This window comes from Hyperoodon ampullatus (genome assembly GCF_949752795.1).
Source record: "Hyperoodon ampullatus genome assembly, chromosome: 7".
NCBI classification, from domain to species: domain Eukaryota; kingdom Metazoa; phylum Chordata; class Mammalia; order Artiodactyla; family Ziphiidae; genus Hyperoodon; species Hyperoodon ampullatus.
In genome coordinates, this window is record NC_136920.1 from 67,343,183 (window position 1) to 67,364,395 (window position 21,213).

Consider the following 21,213-nt stretch of genomic DNA (forward strand, 5'->3'; position numbering starts at 1 on the left):
AGCCCTAGATGCCCAGGCATGCCTTCCTTTTGGTGGCAGAAAGAATTCCCAAGCAGCTCCCAGCAGGCTGAGAGGAGAGGCTTTCCAGAAACATGTCCTTAAAGATGCTCTGATAGGGCTTCCCTGGTGGCGCGGTGGTTGAGAGTCCACCTGCCGATGCAGGGGACACGGGTTTGTGCCCCGGTCCGGGAAGATCCGCCTGCTGCGGAGCGGCTGGGCCCGTGAGCCATGGCCACTGAGCCTGCGCGTCCGGAGCTTGTGCTCCACAACGGGAGAGGCCACAACAGTGAGAGGCCCGTGTACCACAAAAAAAAAAAATAATAAGATGCTCTGATAAAGAAAACATAGTGTGTTCTTTGGCAGGTTGTAGACATGGGTGGGCAGGATGGTGTAAGTAACATTGGAGTCTCCCAATGTCTAGACACTGTGATCTATTCAGTTTTGAAAACACTTTAATTACAAGCCACTTTATACTGTAAAGTGACCCCCTTGAAAGCTGTCAAGAGCCTCTGAGTAAGTCTGCTCACTTCTTTTGTAGCAGTTGCAAGCGGAGTCAAAACTGTATTACACTGGTGAGAAGGGGTTCCCTGGACTGGAAGGCGTGTGAGATGCTCTAGCCTTCTAAACGTAAATACACGAGGGTTTGTCTCCTGGAGCTGGTGATCCACATTGGGATATGGGACTTTTCTGTATAGCCGTCTTCTGTGGGTTGGGTACCAGATGTATATCCCACCCCCAGGAGGTATATCAAGGTGCGACTGACCAGATGGATTTTCCCTTGGGAAATGTTAAGATTTGCTATCACCTCTAGCTTTGTCACATCTGAAGTTGTTTCCTCTATCTGAGCCTAGCTATTTCATTGGTAAATAAGAGAAAAGCCCCATATATTGCATATATTAGATAATAATGTCTTCCCTCCACTTTTGACAAGTCGAAAGACACTTCACTGCCCATTAGCATGTCTAATCAGCTGCAGACAATCTGTGTACATACTAACTTGATATAATCCCAGGTAAAATAAGCAACAGTGGTAGTTAATAGTTTGGGCCCCAGATTTGAAATTTCAAACCCCTTGGTTTGAAATTTAGCTTTGCCTCTTACCAGATACATGCCTTTGAGCAGTGGGACCTTAGCTTCATCAGAAATGGGGAGAGAAAATAGTTCCTGTCTCATAAGTTAGTTTCTGACTCATTTAATAAGATAATGTATGTAAAGCCCCTAAGACAGTGTCTCAGTAAATATTGGCTATGACACTTCAATTAGCCTCTGTGTGCATCCTGATTTGGGGTAAAGGCATGATTTGATTTTATGCATTTCTTCATTTGGCAAATATTTCATGGCACCTCCTATGGGTCAGGGACTATTCTGGCCTCTGGGGATACAGCATGAGTAAGGGAGAAAAGGCCCCCGCTTTGGTGGAGCTTACATTCCAGAGGGAGAGACACACAGTGAACTAGTTAATAAATAAAAAAGAGCTTTAGGGTTGTGATAAGCACTGTACAGAAAATAAACAGGGAGATGTGTTGGATTAAATGGGGTGGGGCTGGGGAGGTATCACCGAGGAATGTGATGTTAGGGCTGAGACCTGAACCCAGAGATCTGCGGGAGGGCGTCCCAGGCAGCAGGAGCGGCAAGGGGAACCCAACTGAAAATGGCCTCTGGACTCCCATGAATATTTTCTTGGGCACCCTAAGGGGAAGGCAGTGGTGGGGAAGGAAGTGTCAGACAGGATGATCTAAGCCAGCGGTTGACAAAAATGTCTAAAATCTTTACTATCTGGCTCTTTACAGAAAAAGCGCACTGACTTGTGATCTAAAGTCCCTTCCAGGTCAGACGGTGCACGTACCTGTGAGCTCAGGGGGCACAGGGCAACTCGCCAGTGCAGGGGACAGCAGCCCGGCTCCCTCTTGGGTGCCCAGGCTACAAGTGAGGTTCATCCACTTGCTGAAGATGCCCTGATAAAGGCAGTATGCCTGCCCCAAGGGATGCAAACCACTCCCAGCCTTTGAACTGGTAGGATCATAGCATCCGTATCCCTGGATGGACTGGACCACATCTCTTGGGGATCTAAATGCTGATTTCATTCTAGGACTGCTCCTCAGGAAGAAGGGAGGGAGGAGAGGAGCTGTCAGCCACTGCTATTGTTTATTGACTGCTTATCCTGTGCTAGGCTAGGCTCTTCTGTGAACAATTCTACAGTTTACTAATTCCATCCCCATAACAACTGTAGTTGGTAGGCAATACCCTTATTCCTCTTTTAGGGTTGAGGAAACTGAGGTCAAGAGAAATGAGTGTAATAAGCTGCTGTGCTCAAAGGCACACAGCTGGCAAATGGCCTGCCAGCTTCAGAACCTGTCCCTTACTTCGCCACCATATGTGCTGTTTCTCGGTGGTGTTCCATCCAAGGGCTGGTAAGTCTTTACCTGTTTGCATGCCTGAACTAAGGCATGCTTAGACCCCTCAGCCATATTCATTCAGCACCTACCTATGGGGCTAGAGACCCTACAAAAGGAGAATATGAAGGAGGCCAGCGCATCCTTACAGCATATTCATATTCTTACCTACTGCCTCCTTCTTGGGGAATATGCCAGGGCTCTTGGAGGGGTGGTTAGCTGGTCCCGATATGGCTGTGGAGTGGCAGGGGTGGCCTTGTGCTCCTTGGGCTCTCAGCCCAGCTCTGAGCTGGCTGCAGAAACAGCTGCTGGGTTCAGGTAAACGGTCTCTCCTTTGCTGACCTCAGAGCAATAGGAGTTGGTGAACGTGGAACGAACACCTGGCCTCTTCTCATGCAGATCCGTTACCAGGCCCACAGTGGCCTTTCTGTAGAGGCCAGCCTGGGACAAGGCTGCTGCCCCCTGATAGGGTCAGCCTTGCCTGTGGCCATGAGTGGTCATAGGATGAGGTGGCACCAGTGGAGGAGTCTCACCAGGGAGAGAAAAGGGGCCAGAAAGGGACAGCGGGCCATAACGCTTGGGAGAAAAGTGGCAGCGAGGGCAATGTAAAAGAAAGAGCCAGCTGCCAGAGTCACAAGGATCTGGTAGTGACGCCTGGCTCTGCCTTTTATTAGCCCTGTGATCTTAGGCAAGTGTAACACTGTGGATCTGAGTTTTTCCCTGGAGCTAGAAGCCTGGGTCTGAATGCCAGTTCCTCCTTCCTAACTGCGACGTGACCTTGGGCACTCCAGTTAACCATTATGTGCCTCGGTTTCTTAATCTTGGGTTGTTGTGAGGTTTGAATAAGTTAATACATCTGAAGCACTTAGGTCAGTACTTGATGCAGAGTTAGGCTTCAACAAATGCCAGCTTTATTCAGTCACATCGCCTCTGAGTCTCAGTTTCTTAACTATATACTGGGAAAAGCAATGCCACTTTCACAATGGACATGAGCTGGTTGACTTAAAGAAAGCATCTGAGGCTTCCCTGGTGGCGCAGTGGTTGGGAGTCCACCTGCCGATGCAGGGGACGCGGGTTCGTGCCCCAGTCCGGGAGGATCCCACATGCCGCGGAGCGGCTGGGCCCGTGAGCCATGGCCGCTGAGCCTGCGCGTCCCGAGCCTGTGCTCCACAACGGGAGAGGCCGCAGCAGTGGGAGGCCTGCGTACCGCAAAAAACAAAACAAAACAAAACAAAACAAAAAAAACGAAAGCATCTGCTGCAGGTCTGGCATACATGAGATACTCGGGAGATGCTTCTCCTGACCTTAAGTGGCCCCCAGTCTTGGCACTTGTTGAGTGGAAATGTTTGACATTGGATGGATTTTGACAGCTGCTGGTCGCAGCCCTGGCTGGGTTCTCTGGGCTGGGAAAGTGTAGGTGGGTACTCAGCCTTTGTTCTCCTTTCTCACTGGATTGAGTTACCCTTGACGTTGGCCCCTCTCAGAAGTCACTAAGTCCTGGATGGGAAGGGGTGTCTTGCCATTGCTGTAGTTTTCCTACTGGATCCTGCCAGTGCCTGCTGCTGTCACTGCCACCACACCAGCCTGGTCCACCCAGGGCCTTGCTGAGGACTCTCACCTCTCTTTTTTCTTATCATCACTGAACACTTAACCTGGGTCAGGCTAGTTGCTTGGGATGCAAAAGTGAGCCAGACATACCTCTACTTTTGAAGAGGTCACAGGAGGTCAGATAGACACACTTGAAAAAGAATTAAAAATCACTAAGAAATGGAGCAATGGAGGGTGTGGGGATTCCTCACCTGCCACCTCCCTCTCCCTAACTCCCTGCAATGGTCTCTAGAGCAGTGGTTAAGGGCAGGAAGTATTCCTGGAGCCAGGCACCTGGGTTTGAATCCTGGCTCCAGCACTTAAAAGTTACAGCTGGGGCTTCCCTGGTGGCGCAGTGGTTGAGAGTCCGCCTGCCGATGCAGGGGACACGGGTTCGTGCCCCGGTCCGGGAAGATCCCACACACCGCGGAGCAGCTGGGCCCGTGAGCCATTGCCTCTGAGCCTGCGCGTCCGGAGCCTGTGCTCCGCAACGGGAGAGGCCACAGCAGTGAGAGGCCTGCGTACCGCAAATAAAAAAAAAAAGTTACAGCTGTGAAATTGGCAGGATGGGTGTGGGTTGTTGAGAATAAAGGACTCTGAGTGCTGGCTATTATTATTGTAATGTTTAAAAGCAAAAGCTCACTAAGTAACTAAAAAGAAAGAGAGAAAGTGATAAATATGAACTTGTGTATCTGTTTCTGGAGGCTAGGTTGTTCGTGTATCTTAGCTCTACTTTTTTCTCTACATATGGATTATAACTGGCCCTAGAGTTTTTAGCTTTGAATATATCTAGACTCAGCCTGTCTCAGAAGTCTCCTTCCCTTATTTCTCCTAAAGGAATGTGAGATTCCTCCACACCCTTTTTTCAGGGCGGGGGTGGGGTCTTAGAAGGGCCTGTGGCTTCTGCTCTCCCAAAGGGAGGAAAGGGAGTCAAGGCAGCTGGCTGGTCAGGCCCTGCCCTGTGACTAGAAGCTCCTTGCTGATAACAGTGTACACCAAGATGTCAGCACCAGAGCCCAGGGGCAAGAACTCACCAGGTCCACTGAAGAAAGACCATTGATGGGGAGAAAACCGATGCTGTAAGAAGCAACACGTATTGTAAATTGTCACAGCAAATGGCATGTTTAGATGTGTACATTTTTTATATGTAAATTTTACCTGAAAAGAAAAAACTTGAATAATGTATTCCTTTTTTATTTTTTATTGAAGTATAGTTGATTTACAATGTTGTGTTAATTACTGCTGTACAGCAAAGTGACTCAGTTATACATATATATATATTGGGTTGGCCCAAAAGTTCGTTTGGGTTTTGCTATAACATCTTATGGAAAAACCCGAACAAACTTTTGGGCCAACCCCAATACATTCTTTTTCATATTCTTTTCCATTATGGTTTATCACAAGATATTGAATATAGTTCCCTGTGCTGTACAGTAGGACCTTGTTGTTTATCCATTCTATGTATACCAGTTTGCATCTGCTAATCTCAAACTCCCAATCCATCCCTCTCATCCCCCTCCCCTTGGCAACCACCAGACTATTCTCTATGTCCCTGATTCTGTTTCTGTTTCATAGATAGGTTTGTGTCATATTTTAGATTCCACATGTAAGTGATATCATATGGTATTTGTCTTTCTCTTTCTGACTTACTTCACTTAGTATGATAATCTCTAGTTGCATCTATGTTGCTACAAATGGTATTATTTCATTCTTGTTTATGGCTGAGTAGTATTCCATTGTATATATGTACCACATCTTCTTTATCCATTCATCTGTCAGTGGACATTTAGGTCGTTTCTATGTCTTGGCTATCGTGAATAGTGCTGCTGTGAACATGGGGGTGCATATATCTTTTTGAATTATAGTTTGGTCTGCATATATGCCCAGGAGTGGGACTGCTGGATCATATGGTAGCTCTATTTTTAGTTTTTTGGGGAACCTCCATACTGTTTTCCATAATGGATGCACCAATTTACATTCTCACCAACAGTGTAGGAGGGTTCCCTTTTCTCCACACCTTCTCCAGCATTTGTTACCTGTAGACATTTTTTTTTTTTTTTTTTTTTTTGCAGTATGCGGTCCTCTCACTGTTGTGGCCTCTCCCGTTGCAGAGCACAGGTTCTGGACGCACAGGCCTGGTGGCCATGGCTTACGGGCCTAGCTGCTTCACGGCATGTGGTATCTTCCCGGACCGGGGCATGAACCCATGTCCCCTGCATTGGCAGGCGGACTCTCAACTACTGCGCCACCAGGGAAGCTCTGTAGACTTTTTAATGATGGCCATTCTGACCAGTGTGAGATGGTAGCTCACCGTAGTTTTGATTTTCATTTCTTTTCATGTGCCCATTGACCATCTGTATGTCTTCTTTGGAGAAGTGTCTCTTTAGGTCTTCTGCCCATTTTTCAGTTGGGTTGTTTTTTAGTTGTTGAGTTGCATGAACTATTTTTTGTATATCTTGGAAATTAAGCCCTTGTCAGTTGCATCATTTGCAATATTTTTTCCCATTCTGTAGGTTGTCTTTTTGTTTTGTTTATTGTTTCCTTTGCTGTGCAAAAGCTTGTAAGTTTGATTAAGTCCCATTTGTTTATTTTCATTTTCATTTCTATTTTCTTGGGAGACTGACCTATGAAAACATTGGTATGATTTATGTCAGAGAATGTTTTGCCTATGTTCTCTTTTAGGAGTTTTATGGTGCCATGTCTTCTGTTTAAGTCTTTAAACCATTCTGAGTGTATTTTTGTGTATCTTGAGAGGTTGTGAAGAACTTTAATAATTATTGAACTCTAGTTAATTAGATTTGTATCCTGAAGTATTTGGGAAGGAATGTACTGATTCAGTGATTTCATTGAAATGCACCAAAAAATAAGCTAAATTGATGAGTGGGTAGAGAGGTGGGTGGATGGATGAATAGATATATGATAAAGCAAGGAGACTAAAATCTAATCATAGAATCTAGGTGGTGGGTATTTGGGTGTGCACTAAAATGCTTTCAACTTTTCTATTTATTTGAAAATTTTTATAATAAGATATTGCAAAAAATATTGTAAAGCTACTTGATTGAAAACAAAAAAAAAATCCATCATGGAAAAATATACAAGTAGATGCTGGGAATATTTACAAACGTTTAAAATGCTGGAAAGCTGGATGTTAATATGAAGAAAAATAAAACTAGTCCTATATATTTTCTGCAATATATTCCCTTTTTTGTATTATAAAATAGCCATATATATATATGAATGTTGCAGGCAGAGTGCAAAGAAAGCAAAAAGACCCTGTGTGTGCTTAGGGAGACCGTTACGGCTGGAATGCAGAGAGGGAGGTGGGTAGGTAGGAGCTGAAGACAGAAGGGAAATTGGAGGGCAGTGTCATGTAGGGTCTTTTTTTTTTTTTAAATAAATTTACTATTTTATTTTTGGCTGCGTTGGATCTTTGTTGCTGCACGCGGGCTTTTCTCTGGTTGCGGCGAGCGGGGGCTACTCTTCGTTGCGGTGCGCGGGCTTCTCATTGCGGTGGGTTCTCTCATGGGCTGTGTCCTGGAGGGACCCTTTCTTGACCAAACCTGTCCCTTCGACAAATGTCTCCAGTAGTCACAGGTGGTCCCAAACCATCTAGCATTCTTGGTCTCTGTTTCCCTTTCTCTCGTTCCCAACCAGACAGCCTCCTGAGGTTTGGGAACAGGAACCTTCTCTTGCATCCTCTGCCATCCCACAGAGCGGTCTCAATGGTCTTACCTATCTAGTTGAGGAGGGAACATGCTAACACTACCACACAAGGCCCAAGGAAACCTGGAAGAATCTATATAGGATTATGATTTCAAGTACAAACTCTGGGATCTGAGTTTAGTTGTCAACCTAGTCCTGTGACCACAGTTAAGTCATTTAACCTTCCTAAACTCCAATTTTCTCATCTGCCAAATGGCGACGCATTGTGTCCAGTTCAGGGTTATTGTAGGAAGGAAATGAGGTGCCTATGTTACAAAGTGCTTAGCACCGTTCTTGCACAATAGAAGCAGGCAGTAAGTGGGAGCTCTGATTTTCATTATTGCTATTATCAATACTGTCACTACTCTTGCTCTTCCCAATATGGGATGGACAGGCACGTGCAAAGGTGGGACGGAGTTGGCACTGTTGATGACGTACTTTGGCATCTGAAATGAAAGGAGTCGTGGGCTGCTCATCTCTTCCGTTGGTGGGGGGGGTAGATTCCTGGGAACTCATGCCTTAGATCGGGGGAGATGCAGGAGGTATGAGCAGCACCCAGAGGCAGGAAGCACAGCCTTGATGATTGTACTTCTGACTCCCAAACAGGGGGTCCAATCTGAGTGTACTTACAAGGCCCAGGGACAAGATGTTTGCAAATGAAACTGAAAATCCAGACCCCATGGTCACTGGTTACAGTTGCTCATACAAAGGTTAGAGCACCGGCTCGGGTCGAAAGGGAGGAACAGAGAGGAATGGAATGTTTCTCAGAGCAATTCATATTATTGTTTTGAGAGCAGGCAGGGAGGACAGGATATCTTTCTTCATTTCCTCTCTGTAAATTTCTGTTAGTAAGTGGTGGTAATTGTTACCCAGAAATAACTGGGTGTGACCCAGATACAGGAGAGTCAGACCAGGCCAGGGGCAGGGCCGTGTCAAGTCAGATGAGGGTTTGCTTCTCACCAGAGTGGCCCTTGAAGTTGCTGTGAAGAGTCAGGTCTGGCCCCCCGCCTCACAGAGATTTCTCCATCCTCGGCTCGAACCGTAAGTGGCTGCATCTCTCGTAAGCCCTCCTAACTTAGCACTGTGAGGCTGTGAGGCCAGGCCCCCCAGATTAGCACGTGGAAGGCACCTAGGATCCGATGACTGTCTGTCCTGCGATTCTGAATGAGCTGTTTTTACTTGTGGTAACCCAGTAACAGTCAGGGCCTTCCTGCCTGGGTTTAGGTAAGTGGCCTGCCCTAAGAACTGGTGAGCCTGCGAAGCCACGCCAGGAAACGTGAGGGCACGTCCCTGGAACCAGAGCACTGCCCGGGGAGCTGGCCTGCGGGTCAGCATGCCGGGAGGGCTGCCGCTACCAGGGAGATGGCACCACACGTGACCTTGTGTCACTCAGCTCACTGCCAGGTCTCCGGAGGCACTAGAGAGGCTGCCACTGTCCATGCCCAAACCGCCACTGCCTTGGCACCTGCCTAAGTGGCTTCCCAGGACTTGCAGGGGCTCTAGCTTCGTCCAGCCTGTAAATTTCCATCCCAGGGAAGCTCAGCTCAGACACAGGCTCAGGCCTTCCATGCAGAGGCCCTGTGCACTCAGACTGAACACAGCTCCGTTCAGGAGGCCCACGTGTGCTGGGTGCAGGGAAGGAGGGAAAACTGGCCTCCCTTCATCCTGACCACACCCCCTGCGGTCTATCCTCACGGTCAGACAAGTAGTTCAGAGCACAGGCTTTGGACCCACACTGCCTGGGTTCGTGTCCAAACTTGACCACTTCCTCATTAGGTGACCCACCTTGGAGCAATTTCTGACCCTCTGTTGCCTCCATTGCTTAGCTCAAATATGGGGGTAATAACAGTACCTGGAGCAAGTTGCTTAACTTTTCGATGCCTCAGTATCCTCACGTACAAAGTGGAGATGGTGATGACATTTATCTCATATATAGGGCAGTTGGAAGGATGAAATACATGAAATGATTAGGACAGTGCCTCGCAAGTAGAAAGTGCTGAGTGTGGTACAGTTTAGATCCTATAATCATCCTTTTCAGTGAGGCGCAGAGCCTGGGTGAGTGAGCTTGTGAATGGCAGACCCTGGTCTGCCTGCTGCCTGCAAGTGCTGGCTTTCTCTGCCCCACCCCACTGGGCTGTCTGCACACGGAGCCCCCAAGAAAACTGGAGGCAGAATTCAGAAGTGGAAATCAAGCCTCCAGACGGCTAACCCTGGCTTAGCCCCTGCTCCGCTCAGCGGCTCCCTCCGGGGACCGATCCTTCTAGCATTCCTGGCACCAGTCCCAGCACACCTACCCACTTAGGGGTTGGAAGATGCACCGTGCCACCAAGAAGTGGGTAGTGCTTGTGGGGCTCCCCTGGGAGAGCACAGGGGTCCTGTGTGAGCTGGGGCTGCCCCAGCCCTGTGCCTTGACAGTGGGTGAGGCCCCTCATCGCCTCTTCCCACCCTTTGATAAATAGATGATCTTTCCATGTGGTGCTTGTCTCTCTCCATGAATGTGGAGGTGGTCTAAGCACTGCCAAGCTTATCTATACAGCGGACTTCCTGCTGGTGTTGGGTCTGCCCTGCTCCCCACTGCGTAATAAATCTATGTCGCCTGAGCACACAGATCTGCTGACATCCGTGATCCTGGTGGCCTTGGCAGACTCCAGCTCCCCCAGCCTGGGTGGGAAATGCAGACATAAACCCTAGCTGACATGAACCGAACATCCTGGTTACAGATGGACAGCAAGAACTGGGTGGGCCGTGAGGGTGTGGGAAGTTCATTCATCCATCAGTTCTTTACTGAGGCCTCCTGTGTGCCAGGCCCTGTACTGGACACGGGGGCAGCTTTTGAGGAGCTTTTACACTGGCCTGGGAATCAGATGCAGATAATTATAGCACGTGGAGCTTAGTTCTGGGGTAGCGCTAAGGACAGGGCCTGTGGGAGGAATGTATAATCTAATTTGGGGCTCGGCCTCAGGGCTGAGTTTTAATGAAAAATTTTTGTGACTTGGCACCGAGTCCTTAGCAGTGAAGCCCGGATGCGTCTGGGAAAGGTGGAGAGTTCCTTTGGGTTGAGTTATCACAACGCTTTGCATTCGTGGTCTGTTTGCACTATGCTCACCATCCAGAGCATCAACTATGGGCAGGCCAGGGGAGCCCTCTTCTCGCCCGCTCTTCTGCCCAGGCACGTAGCAGCCGCGGTTTTCGGCTTCTTGTCAGAACTCCGAGTTCCCATGTTAATCATAACAAGTGTGCTCCTAGAGGAACGGGCCTGGCCTCGGCCAACAAGCCCTCTCTCCTGTCTTGATAACATCTGTACCGAATTTTCTCCCTTTATGTAATTAGGCCCATTGGTATTTGCTTTGGGTATGACTGGCGTCTCTGAAATTTCAGGCCCGAAGTATGAGCGGGCGCCCAGGGTGGTGGGAAAACTGAGCTTTCATCAGTGGGATTTCAGGTTTAGCTGGGAGGGTCAGAAATGGTACGCCAGCTACTGTTTGCGTGAGAAATGTACAGCAGCCCCCCAGCTGGTGGGAATGGGATCCCCTGCCTGGCCCCGGGAGCGGTGCTGGGTCAGGCCTGGTAGATGATAGAAGGATGCAGGAGGGCTCCCTTCCTGCCCTTCTTCACCCCACATCCTCCCACCCCACTCCATCCCTGGCCCGGGAGTGACCGAACTCAGCAAACGGGAAAAGATGCGCTAACTGCAAAGAAATGCAGTGAATCTAGACTTAACCCCGAAGCCAACCTCAGAGTGTCGGGGTTTGGAGTCTTGCTTTGAAATGCCCGTCATGGTCTGGCTATGTCTGAGCCAGAGGAGCTGTTTGGGGTGTGAGATAAAGAGGGAAGCTGGGCTTGGGGGAGTTGGTTCTCTGCAGTCAGCTCCAACCAGAAAGGAAGCAAAAGGATTTGCATACCCGCTCCCTGTCTCTGGAGTGAATTGTATCTCAGTGGTGACTTCATTTCCCCTAACAGAGTTTCCACCAACTCTCTGGGAGGTTCAAACAAGTAAGCCACACTGATTGTGGTGTGGGAGCTTCTGATATGCTTATTTGCAGTTCCCCTCTGGGAGTCTGGAGGCCCCAGATGAGTGATAACTGGATGATGGAATATAGCTAGGGGAAGGGGAATGCATTTTTTTAAGATAAGTTTTGATCCCAAGCAGAAGGGATGTTTCCAGATGCCTGTGCAATGTCAAGCAGTGGGGTGTGGATGCAGATCTCCTTCCCTGTGACTTTGCTGGGGTATCCCCAGTTAGTTAGACCCCCTAGTTGAACTCCTGCCTCTTGAAGGTGGTTCAGGAATTGCCTGGGAGTAGGGCAGGCTGCTGCATGGGGATGTCTCTCAGCCAGAATATCACCATTTTCCCGTTTTTATTGGATTGGTGCTGCACATAAGATTTCATTTGAATGGAAGGACTTTTGCCCAGTGTAACTAGTTCGGTAGGTCATTATGTGTCTTCTCTTCTTTCCTAAGTGGCTGTAGCTTCCTTGGGGAAGGACCCTTGTCTTGTTCAGCGTGACAGGGTCCACTGAGACCTAGCATGGGAGTTGAACAGAATCCTGTTTTGTCACCTCTGCCCACACGGCCCCAGTGCCTACAGGGCCAAGACCATACTCCTTCACTTGACATTTCAGACTCTCAGCGTCTAGTTCCAGACCAATCCTTGTCTCTTTTCTCTCATTTCCCCCAAAGTATCCTTCTCTCCATCCACCTTGAACTAAGAGGTTAAATGCCAGAGCTGGGATTTAAGCCCAGTTCAGTTTAACTCTGAACCTCACGTGTATCTTACTGTGCCTCCCCCAAATCCTTTTACCTCTGTGTCCCTCACGGGGTTTGGCACAGTGCCTGGTGTGTGGTAGGCCCACAGGTAATGTACATCGGATGGATGAATGGCGGGTCCTGACAGGTGCTCGGTTTGCACTCACTGGTTGATTTGGGTGGATGGGGGTTTGCTCCCCAGTTACGCTGCTGACTAGGGGCTTGTGTCTACAAGGTTAGAGGTTGCTGAATGCCTCTCTCCTCTCTCCCCTCTGCAGTGTCTCATCATTGGAGGAGGACCATGTGGTTTGCGCACTGCCATTGAACTTGCCTACCTGGGGGCCAAAGTGGTCGTGGTGGAGAAGAGGGACACCTTCTCCCGGAACAACGTGCTGCACCTCTGGCCTTTCACCATCCATGACCTGCGAGGCCTGGGAGCCAAGAAGTTCTATGGGAAGTTCTGTGCCGGCTCCATCGACCATATCAGTGAGTGGAGCCACTGGTGACACCCCATGTGGGGAGGGGGCTGACCCTGGGTGGGGTATTTCTCCACATTGTGGAGACCCTAGGATATTTCATCTTGCAGGTCTCTGGGGGCTCCACACATCCAACTGGCAGACATTTAATTCCAGGCCCTGTGCTGTGCCCCACTAGGCTGGAAGCACTATGAGGCCAGGGATCATGGTATGTCTCATTCACCAGAGTATCTCCAGGGCATAAAAGAGTACTTGACACATAGTAGATGCTCAATAGACTTCTTTTGAATGAATTAATGAAATATGGGAAACAGAGGCAGAGGTAAGTAACAGTCTGCACCCTCAGAGAACTCACTGAGATTCTGTCAATAATAAAATGTGCTTTAACAGAGCAGTCGGACTTGCTAAAGGAGCTCAGAAGAGGGAGCCACATAAAACCATTCAATGGGCCAGGTTGTCAGGGACCTCTTGGGTAAAGGAGTTGGGACACCGTGTTGCCTGTTTGGGGAACCAGGGCAGGTTTTAGAACAGAGGAATGCCACCATTGACAGATCCTGTACCAGGTTTCCTTGAACTCTAAAAAGAGAGAGGCCATTGTGAAGGGGGTTCATCCAGAAAAGAAAGGGAATTGGGAACGTGGATTTCAGGTACCGGGCCATCCCTGAATGCTTAGGTGGGGCAAGGTGAGCACCGAGGCCTCCCGCTCTGACGTTACTTAGCCTGGGTCTCTCGAGGCAAGATCTGTGCAGACAGGCTTTGGAAGAGCAGCCTCCCTCCCTTGCAGGGAGGAGGTCTTGAGCCATTTTCTATACAGCAATCATGACTCATAAAAGGGAAGTTAAAGAGAGTTCAAGCGTTTGAATAGATTTGGGTCCAAAATCTGTCTTGTCCATTTTCTGTGTGACTTGGCTCAGATTCTTTATCTTCTTCCAGCCCCAGTTTTGTCTCCCCTAAATGTGATTGATGCCTGCCTACCAGGAGGGCTGAGAGGATTAAATGAGACCTCATGTGTGAAACGTGCTGTCTCTGTGCCTGGCAGGTTGTAGGTGCTCAGAAAGTGCTTTGCATTCAGTGGGGTACAGTGAGCAAGAAGCAGTCGGGATCCCTAAACCAGAATTAATTCAGAGCTGCAGTCTCTCAACCAGTGAGTGGAAGGAGAACCCTGAGAGCCATGTTCTTATGAGGACAGGCACTGATGGGAAAAGGGTGTAGGGTTAGGGCGGGAACAACTGGAGAGAATTATCAGCCAGACAGGGTGTAATTCAGTCAGATACAGAAGAACTTACCAGCAGTGGCCCAGGGTTTGTTCCCACTCTGGGATGAGAAAATTCCAAGAGTCCACTGGAAAGAAATTTGGATTTGCCCAGAAAGCTGCAGTGTCAGCTTTCCAGATATTCCTTACCACCCACAGAAGAATGTATCTTGGTACCAATTTAGGATGACAACATTATGCACCACTTTCCCATCGAGCCTTGCTGAGAGGTAGAGCTGGGCATCAGGAGGTCTCGGGAGGTCCCAGGCTGCCAGGCTGCCTCGACGGCCGGGGGCCCCTCACTGCCTCATTAATGGGGCCCCCATTTAACCCCTAGTCCTTGGAAATATGCCAGCATGCAGAAGCACTGGCAGGACTCTGGAACGGAGATTCACACGTTCAGAGTGATCATGGTCAAGGGCAGCTCTAATACCTGCGAGAAGAGAGGCAGGGAGAATTTATTGAGCACCTACTGGGCGCCAAAACCAGACAGACTAAGAACGTTGAAACTATGAGGAGAGACCAGGCCTCCCCCACGGCCTGTTTCCAGGCAGGAGGTGAGTTGGGTTCTTTAAGCCCCAGCTGATCGGCTTCCTTTCAGCCTGACCGTGGTCTCCAGCCCCAGCTGTGACCTGGTCCTTGGCACTGCTCCGCAATTCCCCACTTGTCCTGTGTCAGCATCCTCCTCCAGTTCCCAGTGCTGACGGGCACTCCCCATCCCAGCCCCCTCTCCTTCCTCCTGCCCTCGCCTCTCCCCAGTACCCATTCCTTCCTCTCACCCCAAGGCCAGAGGCCGAGCTGACCACTTCCTCTCCAACTCTAGGCCCTCTTGCTTTCCTTCCCTCCTTTCACCTGCCCTTACCTCACACTGCCCTCCAGTCCTCTGATAGAGCCCATTACTTTTCTTCATCTCAAATTGTTTATTCTAGAAAGAGGCAACATAGACTTTGCTTATACTTTCTACTCATGCCACCTTCCATTGTGGTCTGATTTCTTCCCGCTACTGTGCTAAAGAAATTCCAGAAGCTTCCCAACCTCCTGTGCCCTGGCCTCCTGTAGTCTTCATTTTTCTTAATCTCTCCATGGGATCTGGTGTCTTGGTCCCTCCTCCCTTGGCTTTCAGGACTGCAGCTCAGGGCCTGTTCTGCAACCCAGCTTGCCCCCAGCCCCCAGGCCCTGCCCCATTCTGTTTACGCCTGTTTCCTCTGTTAGACAGTGTTCCATGTCTCCTGGGCCTAGCATGGCACCTGGCACATGGTAGCTGTTCAATAAATGTTAAATGAGCAAAGCCCACAAAATACAGAGGGACCCAGAGATAATTTGAAACTTTATGCTCTCAGAAATGTATTTGAAGGCATGCCCATTTGTGCTCAATGGCAGGAACAAAATAGAGAAACAAGGAGCCACTCCTTGGGGGAGTTTAGGAGAGTGGGTAGGAGGTGGGAAACCATGAGCCCAGCTTTGTGGGGAGGAGCCACCACCCCACCCCTTACCCTGGATGGCTGAGAGCTTAGGTAGAGTCCCCGACAGGGTGAGCCGTTTGCTCTCTGACTTTACGTATTGGCTCTTTGCTGTCTCTCTGTTTACGCCTCTTTCCATCTTCATTTTATCAAACCCACAGCCCAGTTCAGGAAGGAGGCAGGAAAGAGAGAGCCACCATCATTATAGGATTACCTAACAGCTAGAGCACAGTCTCGGAAACAGATCTGTGTCCACATTCCAGTTTTGCTCCTGTGTGAGCTTGCACAAGTCACTTAGGCTTGTTGAGCCTTAATTTCTCATCTCTAAAATGAGAATAGAGAATTCCCTGGCGACCAGTGGTTAGGACTCCACGTTTTCACTGCTAAGGGCCCGGGTTCAATCTCTGGTTGGGGAACTAAGATCCTGCAAGCCAGAAAAAAAAATTTATTTTCATTAGAAAAAAAATAAAATGAGAATAATTACCCAGAAAGGCCACTGTAAGGGTTAAATGAGAAAGCACTGTAAGGGTTAAATGAGAAAACACAGAGTGCTTAGCACATAATTAGTGTTCAGTAATGATCGTTATTGGTACAGGCATACCTTGGAGAAATTGCAGGTTCAGTTCTAGACCATCGCAATAAAGCGAATATCCCAATAAAGCGAGTTACATGAATTACAGTGCATATAAAAGTGATATTTACACTATACTATAGTCTTTTCAGTGTATACGCATAACAGAATTATGTCTAAAAAACAATGTAAATACCTTAACTTTAAATGCTTTATTGCTGAAAAATGCTAACCATCATCTGAGCCTTCAGTGAGTTGTAATCTTCTTGTAATAGTAACATCAAAGATCACTGATAACAGATCACCATAACAAACACAATAATAATGAAAAAGTTTGAAATATTGCTAGAATTGCCAAAATGTGACACAGAGATACAAAATGAGCAAATGCTGTTGGAAAAATGACACTGGGAGTACTTGCTTTGATTCAGGGTTACCATAAACCTTCAATTTGTAAAAAATGTAATATCTGGGAACTGCAGTAAAGCAAAGTGCAATAAAATGAGGCATGCCTCTATATTGCTATGCTCAGAAATCATTGAGCAGTGATAATACAGTGTTTTGTATACAGGAGACACTCAGACATTGCTACTGACAGTTTATCTCTTCCCCTCAGGTATTCGTCAGTTGCAGCTCATCCTGTTCAAGGTGGCCTTGATATTGGGGGTTGAAATCCACGTGAATGTGGAGTTCGTGAAGGTTCTAGAGCCTCCTGAAGATCAAGAAAATCAAAGTACAGTATAATTTTCCTTTCAGTCTAGAAATCAGATATTGCAAAACGGAAATCATATTTGCAGCTTCTAGAGGATGTTCCTGTTAAGGTTATTCTTTTTTTTTTTTTTTTTTTTTTTTGTGGTACGCGGGCCTCTCACTGTTGTGGCTTCTCCCGCTGCGGAGCACAGGCTCCGGACGCGCAGGCTCAGCAGCCATGGCTCACGGGCCCAGCCGCTCCGTGGCATGTGGGATCCTTCCAGACTGGGGCACGAACCCATGTCCCCTGCATCGGCAGGCGGACTCTCAACCACCACGCCACCAGGGAAGCCCAAGGTTATTCTTATTGAGAGCTGTTTGGCATAATTTCATCAAAGGATATTTTACCTTTGTGGACCATTGCTGTCACTTGAGCTTTGCTCTTCAGCTCCCAGGGGATTTATTATTAAGTATTTAACATGTAATTTGGTTACCCTGTCACTACGAGGCAGTAGTTTGACAGATGAAGTCTAAGTAGTAAGTAGGAAAAAGACAGATTCGGTTGTCTGATAAAGTTCATTCGCAGTACTCTTCAAGCTGTGTGTATACACACATAGATATGTGGATACACTTATTATACCCACATGATATTTTAAAATCCAGTAAAGAAAGTGAAGTTTCTAGAGCAAATATGAAATAAATGTTTAAAATATTATTTAGTATATAATATTTTTAAGCTTTATTGAAGAATAATTTACAAACCACAAAATTCACCCATTGTAGGTATGTCTTATTTAGTAATTCATCTGTTGTTCCTATTAGTATATTTATATAAATTCTGATCTTTTATATGTATCGTGGTCAGAGAGCTTGTTCATGATGCTTCTGCATCTTACTTACTATCAAACTCTTCTGCTGCTGGGCCGGGCTTTCAGTTTTTGGTCCAGCTTCATGTCAGGGACCTCATAGTTTCACATGCAGGTTACAACTTTGATTTCTCCCATCCTCTGCCCAGAATACTGAGAATTTAGGGGAGATGTTAGTTGGCTTTTGCGGCAGGACAACAGCTGTAATTTAACTTTGAGACCTGTGTGCTCTTAACCTTTCCCAGACCCCTAGTGGGTGTTAAATCCTAATTATGGGTAACCAGCAAGATTGCACCTGAAAATGGTTTCAGAAAAGACTGTGTATTGCCCAACAAGAACGTTTGAGCATAATAAAGTAGTAATTCACGCTGGTTTCATTATACCCTGCACAAGCTTTTAGTTCTGTTTAGCAATGGGAGGGGACCAAGGAATGGGGGGATACAGAGAGAACGTGGTAGAACCTGTTGAGATAAATAAGGTGCAAGTGAGACTGGTGTGAGGATCGTTAGGATAGACTCCCACCCTTTATAGAAACCAGTAAAACCAGGCGTGGAGTTAGCACTGCTGGTTTACCTTGTCCTGGATTGAACTGAAGCTAAAGCCAGAAGGACTCCAAATTCAAGTGTGAATCTGGACAGCTTGGGTCTTTCCGCCGGAGCCTCTGTCTGGGGTGCCCGTACCTGTGGCATTATCCATTTCTCACGACCAACACAGAGGGCGTGTAATCACTCTGTCCTGCCATCTCTCACTGCCAACTCATCTCATTTTTCTGTCCTGGCAGAAATTGGCTGGCGGGCAGAATTTCTCCCTGCAGACCACTCTCTGTCAGAGTTTGAGTTTGATGTCATCATTGGAGCCGATGGCCGCAGGAACACGCTGGAAGGTGAAGACTCTTCTTCTTCCTGGGGCTGAGGATGGAGGGATGGGAGTGGGAAAGGGTATATCAGCAAGGGTGTGGAGAAGGGGGGCAGGATGGCAGGTGCCAAAGCTGGATGGGGGTCTTGATAGAAGGCCAGACTGCCCTGCTGTGCCTGAGGCTGAGTGTTTAGAGAACAGCCTTTAATTCCTTCTGAACCTCTGTTTTCCCAACTATAAAATATGGATAATAGAACCTCTCAGCACATTGCTATAAGGGCCGGGAAAATGTAAAAATATTTTATAAAAGAAAAGTACCATGGAAATTAAAAGAAAAAATCAACATACATTTACTGAGCATCTGCCAGTGTGAAAACCATGGTGCTAACTAAGCACTTTCATACTTCTTCCAACTAAGAGAACCATTTTCATACTCTTCATGGTACTGGTTTACTGTGAAGTATAATACCCCAGAAGGAGGACCCCATCTCTTCTCATAACTTTAAAGCATGCTCACCACTGGGCAGTAAGATAAGTTTTGCCCAAACTGTCAAAGAACAAAACAGTGCCTCTTTACTTCTAAATTTGGAAGCATTAACATGTTTTTAGGGAAGAATCTAGTCAGGCTGAGAGAGGAAGAAATGCCATTGCTGAGAAACGCCTTCAATTACCTCCACCCAGCCCCAAGGTTAATTGGTGCACAGGTTATACTAATTTGCGCCAGCTGTACTAATTTAAGACCCTGGGTTGAGGACAAAGTGGTCCCACATGGCATCTCTTGGGCTGGGGACAGGTCTGCTTTTTGAGCTTGTCCTGCTCAAGGGCTGCAGGCTGCAGATGTCTGCTGGGGAGGACACCTTCTCTGAGGACAGAACACCCTCCCTAAACTAGGGCTGATCTCACAGAACTCAGGATGCGTAGTCTGCCTAGCTGAGGCACTTCCCACCTGCTATACACCCGCTGCTCCTTTCCTCTTTCTTCACTTCCATACCCACTCCCTCGCCCCGAGCAATCAATAACGGATGTCAAACAAAAAAATTTTAAGCTGCCAACCTGAATGCTGTACTGTTAGAATTTTTGAGCCCATTCTGACGGTTTGAGAAAACTGTAAGTGTGAATATAAAAATCCAGGATCCATGCTCAGCTTGAGGGATGGTTTGATATTTTGTGAACATGAAAAGCAGGGCAGGAAGGGGGAGAACCACTTGAGCAACTGAGGACCAGGTAAGCAGACTAGAGCAGGGCTCTCAATGGGCACTATTGGCAATTGGGGGCCAGTTTTTGTGTTGGGGACTGTCCTGTGCATTGTAGGATGCTTAGCGGCACCCTCAGTTGTGGCGACCAGAACCGTTTCCACACTTGGCCAAATGCCCCTGGGGGGCAAAATCACCCCAGTTAGATACTGGAGACTAGTGACCATTTTGACCATTTCCACAAAGGTCTAATGAAGAACCAAAATGAGGGAGTAATGAATAGAAACCCAAGGGTTTTATTTATTTATTTATTTCATTTATTTTATTTTTGGCTGTGTTGGGTCTTCGTTGCTGCGCGCGGGCTTTCTCTAGTCATGGCGAGCGGGGGCTACTCTCCATTTCGGTGTGTGGGCTTCTCATAGCAGTGGCTTCTTGTTGCGGAGCACGGGCTCTAGGCACGCAGGCTTTAGCAGTTGTGGCACACAGGGTCAGTAATTGTGGCTCACGGGCTCTAGAGCACAGGCTCAGTAGTTGTGGTGCACGGGCTTAGTTGCTCCGTGGCATGTGGGATCTTCCTGGACCAGGGCTCGAACCCATGTCCCCTGCGTTGGCAGACGGATTCTTAACCACTGCGTCACCAGGGAATCCCAACCCAAGGTTTTTAGTCAAAGGGATTTTTGACAAAGAAGTTTGGGAATTGCCAAGAGGCTTCAGTGTCTGGTAAGCCAATGTGAGGGGAATTCCCACAGGTGCTGAAGACAGGTTCTGTCTGCTAGCAAGACAAATGCCTTGCATTAAGCAAAGTAAACAGCAGTACCTGGGGTGGAGGGGAGGTTCAGGACTACAGGAAAAGACAGATGCTAAAAAGAAAGGGGATTAGGAGGAGGTGGTCCACTGAAATGGGACCACCTGCTTGTGATCCTCTGTGTAACTGCCTGTGACAGTGTGGTTTATAATTGGGCAATTATATTTGGTCTTTGTCCCCTTTCTGGCACAGCCACCCAAACCCTTGGAATTTCCTGAGCCATAAGGGCAAATAGGAGCATTTTTTGTTATGATATTTGGCCTCTTGTCCGTGGTTCCTGAAATCAATTCAGAGCCATAAGGGTGAAATGGGTGTCTTGTTATTCATTACAAGCTCCTTTTCACACCGAGTTTATGTTAATGAAGAGAGTTTTGGAAAGCACCTAAGGAAGGGAGGGGACTGGTTGCCTGGGGAGCCAAACAAGTGATTAGAGGGTTGGAACTTTCAGTCCCACCCTCTGACCTCCTGGGAGGGGAGAGGGGCTGGAGATTGAGTTCAGTCACCAATGGCCAGTGATTTAATCAATCCGGCATCTGTAATGAAGCCTCCACAAAAACCCAAAGGAGACGGTGTGGAGAGTTTCCGGGTTGGTGAACAGGTTGTTTGGAGAGGGCGTA

At 47.8% G+C, this 21,213-nt stretch overlaps 1 protein-coding gene across 1 annotated transcript in view; it reads left to right on the forward strand.

Annotated features, from left to right (window-relative positions):
- LOC307056443 (F-actin-monooxygenase MICAL2-like) overlaps positions 1-21,213 on the forward strand; it is a gene marked incomplete at its 5' end in the record, with an annotated part of 94,666 nt that overhangs the window by 25,009 nt on the left and 48,444 nt on the right. Inside the window, 3 exons of the mRNA XM_079709239.1 lie at positions 12,707-12,914; positions 16,804-16,920; positions 18,525-18,626. Coding sequence (XP_079565365.1) covers positions 12,707-12,914; positions 16,804-16,920; positions 18,525-18,626 — 427 coding nt within the window. The remainder of the gene's footprint in view (positions 1-12,706; positions 12,915-16,803; positions 16,921-18,524; positions 18,627-21,213) is intronic.